Source organism: Rhinolophus sinicus, linkage group LG09, assembly GCF_036562045.2.
Source record: "Rhinolophus sinicus isolate RSC01 linkage group LG09, ASM3656204v1, whole genome shotgun sequence".
Classification (NCBI taxonomy): domain Eukaryota; kingdom Metazoa; phylum Chordata; class Mammalia; order Chiroptera; family Rhinolophidae; genus Rhinolophus; species Rhinolophus sinicus.
This window is the reverse complement of record NC_133758.1, coordinates 2036577-2047364: the sequence shown is the minus strand read 5'-3', so window position 1 is coordinate 2047364 and position 10788 is coordinate 2036577. Positions and strand designations below refer to the sequence as shown.

The 10788-nt window shown below is 46.9% G+C and overlaps 1 protein-coding gene across 7 annotated transcripts in view; it reads right to left on the bottom strand.

Annotated features, from left to right (window-relative positions):
* Positions 1 to 1352: 1352 nt before the first annotated feature.
* Positions 1353 to 10788, bottom strand: part of ZNF516 (zinc finger protein 516) — a 113831-nt gene continuing 104395 nt past the window's right edge. For all 7 annotated transcript variants that reach the window (XM_074339824.1, XM_074339825.1, XM_074339823.1 and 4 more), the window contains exon 6: positions 1353 to 5591. In XM_074339824.1, the coding sequence (XP_074195925.1) occupies positions 5532 to 5591 (60 nt within the window). In that variant the 3' untranslated portion in view covers positions 1353 to 5531. The remainder of the gene's footprint in view (positions 5592 to 10788) is intronic.

The window sequence follows — 10788 nt, the reverse complement described above, 5'->3', positions numbered from 1 at the left end:
AAACAGTAACTTACCTTTTAGAAGGCTGAGAACATGAACTGCAGATTAGAGATGCACCACGGCTGTTTTCAAACAGCATGGCACTGAGCGAAAATGAGGTGCTGTCGTGGTGAAGAGCAGTACCCAGGTCCCAGGCAGGCTGTGTGCATGTGGCCATGCCCAGCTCCTGTGTCACGCACGCTAAGTGACAAAGGAGACACAGCGAATGCTCACTCGCCATCTTCCACATAATTCCCGCTGGCCCAGGACAACCTCTGGTGCACAGGGGCACATCGTGTATTCACTATTTGGTGACCAGTGGGTGGACAGAGAAGAAAGCTGCTTTCCTGGAGGAAGAAGCATGGTCACTTGCAGGACCCGAGAACTGGGGAAGGTGTGTACCTGGGGTTTGAACACGGGGTCATCACAGCCACGTCACCTGGAAGGAAGCGCCAGCCACCTCAGCGGACACAGAGCTTTGGGCTGGGACTGTTTTTGTCGCAGCACAAGCACCACCAGCTTTTCAGTTAAATCCACTACATGTTGGACACCGGCGTCACCGCTTCTTCAGTCCTGGAGGAGTTGGGGTCTCACCCACCGCGTCTCAAACCTCACCTCCGACGAGGTCTGTTCTGCACGCTACAGAGCTGCCGGCTCCCATCCCGGAGGCTGGAGGGGAGGCACCGCCAGCTGGTTAGCACCCTGCGGACCAGGCACCGCCCCAGCGACTCACTGTGCATCCCCCCCCCCCCCGCGCCCCCAGCACAATCTGAAAGCCACGTTCAAGTACCTACCTCATCCCTTCTTTTTCCTGCACATTGAGACAGAGTTATACTGTTTAACTTTAAATGCATTTTATCTATTTAAATTAAAATGCTGTTAGTGCAGCTGAGGGCCCCAAGTCCCGGGTTTGCTATCTAATCAGAGAACCCCAGCCCTCGCCCCACTGCATCCCAGGCTCTGATACAAGAATTTCCTCTGGTTTGTGTCCATTCCCGTATGTGCTGTGTGGTTTATATTGCAAGTACAAGAGCAGTGTGTGTGTTTGGTGTGAAAGTAAGTATTGTGGGTGGGGGAGAAAAATGAGAAATACATAGTCACCTTTCAAAAAAAGAAAACCAGTGTGCATATATCCTGGAGTCCACGAAAGATTTGGAAAAAAAAAAAAAAGAAGAAAAAAACCACTCTGGCCATCCCGGCATCTTCTTAGATGACCTGTCTTGTGATTCATCCTGAAAACTCTTCCGCTTAAAGAAAGAAAGAGCACGATTTCGGTTTGTGTTCCACCAACAAGAATAAAAACCACAGATCAAAACAGGCTGTGAAAGGATTTCAGCCACCTCCCAAAGTAGGGGAAAAAGGTCTTACAAAGCTCGAGAACGCCAAGATGTTTTTATTGATTTAAAATTCCAATAGAATGAATATGTTTTATCTAAATAGTTTATCACACAACTGAAACAATTGAATTATTTTTTTCAGAAATAGAGTTAAATACATCAATCTAGTTACAAATTCTAATATAAAGAGTACAAAATATAATGTTATAAATTGTATTTAAAAAAGAAATACAAATTCTATGGTCTTTTGCATTTTACCGCCTCAAAGTATAATCAGCAAAATTCATGAAGAATGAACACTCGCCCTGCGTCACTGCACAGGCGGCCATGTGTGCACACGGCGTGGAAAGCCCTAGCCTGTCGTTGTTTCTCTGTCTTCGCGCAGTAAGTAGAATGTTCTACGACGAGAACTCAGGAAAGCTAAAAGCAGTATAGCAACACATGCACTTCAGACACGGAGACAATCCCAGAGAGGAAAGGGACAGCTGTACAAACGTGGTCCTCCTTTGTGTACATTTCTGAAACCTCTCGGGGTTTGGGGTTGGTAATTCATCTTGTTTTCATGAAGGAATGTGGGTGAAGAGAACGTGGCCATGAAAATCCGGGAAGTGCACTGTCTTCCTAGCACAGACTAAGAATGGCTGTCACTTTCTGTGACACAGAAGACACTCGTCCCCTGAGCTGCACTTTCTCTCAGTGGAAAGAATGCGCAGCTGCCCAGACCAGCGCCATAAAGAGGCGAATCCTAGCACGTGCTGCATCCACGGCCCACCTTAAGGAGTGCCAAGTCCCTAGCCTACCAGTGCATGTGCCTTTACAGAGATGTTTCTAGAACGTCACAGAACCTGGGGCAGAGTGGCCAAACGTAAGCACGGCTCTTGTATGACATACTCGGCAAAATCACCCTTCCTTTAGCTTACCAAGTGGCCATATGGAATTCCCAGTGCAATTTCTATGAAAATCTTCTTTGCAGGAAACCAGTGTCTTCCTTGGTTTAAAAAATAAATAACTATTGGGGGGACCTCTTAAAGCATTCCATACGTTTCAAAACAAAAAAGGCAAAATCCTCTTGGCTTGAAAATCGGTATTTTTTTTTTTTGATCAAGGTGAAATTTATCCATCTAAGATTGCCATAAGACCTCCCCGGCAGAAAGTGACAGCTCAGTGGACGATTTCCCAGAGAAGATGCCTAACAGCTGATGTGTCAGAGAATTTAAATGTTCATTCTTCGAATTAAGGAATATGAGTGAATCACCTGAAAGATTTCTACAAGCTCATTATTTGTGCATTACTTGAATTCAATGATGAGTAGGAGACGTGAGCGGAGTGGAGAGGGTGAGGACAGCAGCCCCCAGCAGGAGCGTAAGCCAGAGCAAGGTGGGGGCGGGGGACATACACGGAGAAGCTGCAGTGGAGACACCAAACCCTTTATTGTCTAAGTTACATCAGACGCCAACACTGTAAAAATCCTGTGAAGAATCAAGGAAACAGCAGATTGCTAGAGGTAGTAGAAAGTCTGTAACAGTCAGAAGGTGACTTACAGGACAGCTCATGCGGAAATCATCATTCGAAAAAAGCAAATCAAAACATATTGGCTAAATAAATAAGGAAACACAAATCATTAAATACTATGGTCGAACTGACATAAACGCGTTTACAAACCAATACAATACTGATGATCCAGGGAAGAAAGGAACCACAGTCAGGCCAAAAAAAGCCCTGTCTTGGAGGGGGGGCATTCTCGGAGGGTCCCCTCCCATCTGTTTAATTAAGCAAACACCTGCTTTCTGAACTCTATGTAGCTCACGATCATTTAGACGGGTTGGGTCACACACTCTGCAGCGGGGCTCCAGGAATGCAGCCCCTCTCCACCAGGCGCCCTGGAGAGGAGTCTCGGGAAGACCTCCCAGCTCTGCGTGCCAGCTGGGCTCCCCGGCCGCTTCCGAAACAGGAAGAATGGACACGACGCCTCCGTGTCACTTTGGGCACAGAATTTCTTTTAATAACTAAAACACAGAGAAACCGACGGGCTTAATCACTATCCCCTGTGCGTTCCTAAACGGTCACCGTTCACTTTCAGCCAAGAAACTAAAAGCCAGGAAATGCAGAAATTATCATTTGGGGAAGAAAGTATCAAAATAAGCAAACATCAGTCAACAGAAAGGCATTCGGATTTCTAAGGTGGACAGAGGAATGTATCTGCAGCTTTGCTCAAAAGCACTTCACAGAACAGTCAGTTACAGTCGCTCAACAGTATCTGTAAGGACATTCCTACTTATGCCAATACGACAGGTCACTCTGGTACATACCTGGTGTAAGAATATCAAGAAAAAAACAAGTAAAAAAAATTAGAGATATACACACACATATATATATGCGTCTATATGTATGTGTGTATATATGCACATATATGTATATATAAGCTAGCCAGTTACTTTGCATTGTTTGCAAGTGTTGCAAAGTAACTTGAACCGTCAAGTAATTTAATCTCAGTAACAAGGAGAATCCAGAACCAAACATTAACTAATATCAACAACAACAATAATAATATAATAACTCAACAAATCATTAGAACAAGAAAACCACACTTTAGGGTGTGTGTGTGTGTGTGTGTGTGTGTGTGTGTGTGTGTGTGTGTGTGATTAAACACATCTTTGTATCAGAAGCCCATTTTCTACAAAACCTGCGCTAATCCATTACTGCATTAAGTAAACGGTTGCTCTCACCAGTATTAAAGGTTAGGATAATTTCTGTACATGTAAAATTATTGCTTTTTTGAAAAATATATTTAGCATGCTCCTTTTAATCCATTTCCTGCCTTTACAAAATTTCACAATTAAAAAAAACCTAGTAAAGCTCTTGCAAAAAATTTCACAGAACATTTTCATTCAAGGCAGCAGTAACTTTTGATAATGCATAAAATCATATGTGCAAAAATCTGAAACTCTCAGAAATGTTACCATCACACATAGTGTCACGGTGCTAGGAAAAGGAAATATTTATATCTGTGGGGTACACTTTTCACTGCATACAATGCAAGGCTTACGGTCCTTTGTCACGGTCTTAACCCCCCACAAAAGCTTTGCATTTGTGTGACTGAGGAAGAGGTATATATAACCACCCACCCCCAGGGGCCTGGGGACCTCCACACTCTGGGAACAAGGTGTTCATCCTGTGGAGGGCACCAGGCCCACAGAGGAAACACACCTGCTTGCTGGGGTGGTACAGGGAGAGAGGGAAGGAGGGAGGGCAGAAGGTTCCAGAGCCCCAGCACCCTGGTGATCTGGGGCCCCCAAACCCGCCCAGTGATTCTGCTGCCGTGACTGACAAGGGGCCAGACTGGGAGGGTGCAGTAGCCAGGTAACATGTTAAGACGGGCAGTCTTCCTTTGTGAGCAGTTTGCAGAATGTAGCCCTGTTACAAAAGGTCCTGAGAATAATCAGAGAAGCCTGCTTTTCTTAGTGTTCTACTAGCGCTCTTCCCGAAGCACAGCATACGCACTCCCGCAGCCGAGCTGCCTCTGCCGGTCCGCTGGGCACACATGGCACCAAGGACGGATGGCGCATGTGGGGAACGCAGCGGCTCCCGAGGGGACAGGGGCGCCATCGAACCATGGACCAGTGAGGATCTGCCACCAGCCCTACCGCGCCAAGCCTGGTTCGCACAGCACCCGAGCCACCTTCTTCCTGTCTTCCATTCACTCACACACCCACTGAGACGAGACAGGAGGGGCCGGAGTAGAAGACTCGCAGGCTGGGCGCCACCATGTGTCCCCACAGCCCCCGGCAGTCCCGCGGCCGGGGCAGCTTCCGTCACCGTGCTGAGCGGTGCACTCTGTCCAGTACATGCAAGAATCCTTTCCAGTGTCTCAAACTTGTCTTCAACAACACAGATGCCTGGGACTCCTGCCGTGCCTGCCAACACCACTGTTTATTAGAAGGAAATACAGGGCTCTGGGTGACGAGCACATAAATGCATACAGAGTATCTACATGATATCCTAGAGCATAGCATCTTCATTTACTTCTAAACGTTCGACAAGGAGAGGCCTCGCCCGTCACGCGCGCTCCACGCCAGCACAGCAGCTCCGGGACTGGACGTGTTGGGTCAGGAGTGCTCCAGCTGGCTCACGGGGCAGTCAGGGTCACTGCTGGGACATCCAGGAGGGGCTGCTCGTGGCTGTCACAGGGCACCGGGGTGTGCTGGGAACGAGTGTCTAGGTTCCCTTTCTGAGAGGCACTGTCTGGACGGTGTCTGTGTTAGCATGGTCTCTCCCCTGGAGGAGAAAAGAGGACAACAGAAAAGTTCATTTCTGCCGTTTGGTTTCCAAGTGCATTTTTCCTATTAATTTGCTCATCAACACCCCAGAACACAAACAATGACCTTCACAGAGCAACCTAGTCGGGTCGGCAAAGACGCCTGACTTTAGCTGTAACTGACTGTACACGAGCATGGGCATTTCTAATATGACTTTCGGCCTCACCGAGGCAGCTTTTACACAACCACCTCCCATCACTCAGAGGACGGTCAGATTCCTATCATGGTTTCCCTTCTAAGAACGGCAAATACTCCTGTCTGAACCAGCTCTGGAGAAAAGGCTCAAGAGATGGCAAGGCAGGCTGGGGGCGGAATCCAGAAAGCAAAACTGTAGTGCCAAGTGGGTTTGCAGGTGGATGACAGAGCCAAAACAAGGCTGAATTTGGGGGCCAAACCAAGAACAGCACAGCTCTCACACAGCCTGTCAGAACCCGAGCGCACATTCTCCAGTTTCCATAACTAATCACCATGTTAGGGGAATAGCAGGGGCGTTCTGAAGTCAAGCGCTCTGCAGGATGAAAATGAGAACAAATGTGAGCCCGCAGCTTTTAGAGAGCGCTTACAAAGGGCACTTGAAGCGTCGCTGTTTGAACAATGGAGTTTACAGTCTGAGGACAAAACAACAGGCGAGATTAATCTTACTGAACTGCGTTAACCTTCAGCAGAAGTCTTGATGAAGTGAGACCGACCACTCAAAATTAACATGCACACATAAAACAGAGCCTCCATGGAAAATTCTAGCTGGTTTCCAGCCATGCCTCTAGAAGCCCCAGTTATGGGGGCCCAGGGGTCTGGTTGACAGAACGAATTATGTGCTTTGCGTTCATTAATAGTTTCAGAAAATTCCTATTTAAAATTAGCCCTGCCTTCATGACAGCTATCAGACCTACTAGTGGACGGACATCCAGTGGACCTCAGAACAACCATCAACAAAACTCTCTGGGGGCTGGGGGTCGGCACAGTGGTATAGACAGCAGTTTATCTGAAATGTAGGAGGCAGGAACTGCATGAGAGATGTGAGAAAACTTCCTTAAGCAGGTGGTAAACTCCTGCAGTAAACAGAGAGGGGTTTTCCATTTTTGCACAGTGACATCACGCCATGGAGAACAATCAGGAATAGGGGTCTCTCAGAACTGGTTCTAGATACGATCGCGGAAGGGAAACAGCCTTTGAGTTCACATGAGCTATTGTTGTTAGGTGACTGGCCTTGGACGTCTCTAGGACGTGAGTGTCCGTACCAAGCAGACCACCCGGGGCTTTCACGAAGTGCGCAGAGAACGTGTATGAGCATGTGTGTTGTGTGACTAGATTTCGTGTACACAACATGATCACACCCCCAGGCATTCACCTGGGCGTCTCTTCCTTTGGACCAGGAAACACACACTTGCACTTGGCAGAGTAAAAATGGCCATGAGAGAGGTAACAGGAAGACGGCTCTCTCCACAGAGGACTGACGATTTAAACTGCAGGACTCAGACACTTTTAGAAACATCTATGTTAGAAGGACTAGAAAATCTGGATAACCTGAACAACACGGGCGTTCAATTTAGTTCGTGAATCTAGACACGTAGGTGCCTACTTTCTCCTTACAACTGAAGGGTTGTGTTCAAACAGAATCTCATTTTTGAAGAGGGTCATTTTCACTTGCTCCGTGGTGACCAGCATTCATTACTGGGCACAGCCTGTGTAAGAAAGGAAGGACGTTGATCTGAGAAACCAGGAGGGGAAAATGCAGCTATGGAACAAAGGAGTCACAGAAACACGTAAATTAAGAGGAGACATGATATTTGGAACATACACACACGTTGCTGTTTTCTTCATACAAAGTAAGAGTCATCAGAAAATAAGAAGAATGCTTTCAGAAAATTTGGCTTCTCTCTTTTGCAGCTGTGTGAATAGTGGGCTTTTCAGTAACGCGGAAGAAATATTATCTTTCTCGAAGGCATTTTAATGTTGTGAGGATGGATATCAACTTCTGGAGCGTCACGAGGTCTGCTCTTCCCTCTTCTGTCTTTATAAGGGAAGGGAATCTGTTTGTGCTCATGTGTGGGGGTCGGTGGCATATACACAAGAGAAACCTGCCCCCGGGGACACACAGGGACCCCGCAGCCTTCAGAGGACTGTCAGTCCCTGCAGCAGGGCTTGCATCAGGCACACGTGGGATGATGTCACTGCGTAGTGATGCCACACATCACACCTACTGAGCACAGCCTTCATCCGACTCGCCATAGCAACCAGGGGCTCAGGTTAACGTGGGTCATTCTGGATAAGTCACTAGTAATAATCATGAATTTCGTTAGTACATCATACTTAGAGAAAAATGGGTAATGCATTGTAAGATGTTGGTTTAATAAGACAAATGAGCTGAATTTTGACATCTGCTCTGTGATGCTGAGAACCTAGAAAGTTTTGAAAAGAGATTGTGTGTATGTCCAAATACACCAACCTACGTGATTCCCCCACCATTGGCATTATAACACACATAGCTAAAAACGAGACAAATTAGGTTGCCATTTGTTTTCTCATTTCCTGCTATTTTGATTAATGGAATTATTTCTCCAGCTTAACTATTTTAAAACAACATTTAGAATAATAAGAAATAAACTATTAACCATAGTCTTTAAATTTTTGCAAGGAATCTATAAACAAATCAAAACTCTAGTTTTCCTATTTTAGCAAAAGTCGGTCTGGTCTTTTAAATCCTAAAACCAGAAGGTTTGGGGGAAGAGAGGGTTAATTTTTCTTGGTTTTAAACTTTAACTTCCTTTTTTTCAATTGAAGTGTATTGGGGTGACAATGGTTAGTAAAGTTACATAGGTTTCAAGTGTACAATTATGTAATATGTCATCTAATTTCTAATGTTTAATAAACATATAATAGAAAAACAATTTATCCACAACACTGAGAGATCCTCCCAGTTTGTTTGTTTTTTCTAACACCCACAGGACAGTGATACCCATATTTTAGCACATTATTTTCAAAAACTGTTCTTTCTAATGATGAACATTGGTGATTGCTAGAAATTAAACATCTACCCAATCGTGCTAAATATGTGACAAAGCATAGTGACAATGACAACATGCATGAACTCCTCCTGGCATTCAGACCTCTGCTTGGAATCTGAGCTTCCCTATGACCAGACTTACCTTCCTACCCTGTTTCCCCAAAAATAAGACCTAGCCGGCCAATCAGCTCTAATGCATCTTTTGGAGCAAAAATTAATATAAGACCCGGTCTTATATTATAGTAAAATAAGACCTGGTCTTATATTATAGTAAAATTACACTGGGTCTTACATTAATTTTTGCTCCAAAAGACACATCAGAGCTGATGGTCTGGCTAGGTCCTATTTTTGGGGAAATACGGTAGCACACAAACGAGAGCCTTTATTCCCAAGAGTTGGAAGCACTATCCCCACAGCTGTGGATGCTTCAGTCGTAAAGACAGCCCAAACCCTTTCAGCATAAATGCGAAAGAATGAGCCGCCAAGAGCACAGCGAGTGTGACCATGAGCCGCCCATCAGAAACGCTGTATTTAATCCACTAACTTTCTCTCTGTTCCCCTTCCTCACTGCCTATCAGAGGCACGTGCGTTGAAGAAATGACTGCTTCTGGGATCTCCTACATTAAGTGCATGTTTGTAACACAGAAGAGGCTTGACCGGCGTCTGTAAAGAGATCGCTACCAAAACACATCCAAAGGAAGTTACTTCATTCCTGCTCAAAGCTCACGTTCATCCTGACCTACCTGACTTAAAGCAATGTCTGCATGTGGACCTGGGCCTGATGCCCATGGAACTGCCTCACTGAGATACAGGGTGTATTATGATGCTAGAATGAGCCAACACAGAACATTAAAATACTAACACGGCAAAGCAGGGCAGGTACACATGGAAAGGTGATATCTGTCCACCAATGTGGGGTCTCCCAGGCGGAGAGCAGCACATCAGGAAACCTCGGCTAAGCTGATCACACTGTTCCCAAACACATCATTCTCCGTATCCTGCCTTTAAGGAACAACCAGCCAACAGTCAGAAAATCAAGCCAAGCCCACACCACAGTGCAAGCACGCTGCAGGGTTCTGACAGCTGGGAGACACCCAGTTCAGAAAAGAGCCGTGAAGGTTAGCTCCCTAGCACAACCTGCTAGCCAGCTCTCGGGGATGGGTGGGTGGACACAGGCATAAATGTGTACATGTGCACTTCACACACGTGTACACCACACAACTGCTCACCCTGTGCCTGAGCTTCCGCTGGCTATTAAGGACGATGGTTCACTTTTAGAAAAAATGACAACAGCTAACGTACCGTGTGCCAGGCATGGCCCGCTTTCCATTTTAATTTTCACAGCGAGAACATAGGAAGTGCTGCTGCGGTGACTGTTTTATAGACGCGACGCAAGCGAAGTTAACAAGCCTAAGGCAGAGGGTCCAAGTAAGTGCCGTCCACTCAGTGACCCAGTCTCTTAACCACGTGTGTTATCTCAGTCTTAGAACAGCATCAGCTGAGCTGGAGGGAACTGAAACGTCGGTCGGTAGCTATGAAACACAGGTCTTTTCCTCCAGGATCATGCTTCTCCACTTCAAACCCTTTTATAACCTGCCTGTTGCACATTAACCTGCCCACTTGGATCCCCAAGAGGCATCTCAAACATGATCGGGAAGTGGTTTTGTCCCCCCAGGCCACATTCCAGGCTCAGGGAATGGGGCCTCCTGGGAGCCGTCGTCTTGAGCCGGGGCCTGGGGTTGACTGACCCCTTCCCGTCCCTCACATCCCACATCCGTCGCTGTGTCTGCCACGTGGCCAACATCTCCACACCGTCTGCTCCCCCCCAGCCCCACCATGACGTGGGCCACCTCTATCTGTCACTGGGTCCCCAAGCATCTCCAAAGCTGTGCTCAGCCAACTCCAGCGGCATCCATTTCCACAGAGTCCAACCTGATGCTGCTTCTGGGTACGACACCGACGATGTCGTCCTGGCTCAGGGTGCTCCACTGCGCTGGGGAGGAAATGCCCAAGTCCTCGCACAGCTGCCCGGTGCCTGTGCGTCTCCCAGGCTCGTGGCCCTGGTTCCCGCCCACCTGCTCCAGCTCGCCCTCCTCTTCATGTGGTTCCTCCAACAAAACATGCCTTCCAGCTCCAGACGGGCTCCCTGACC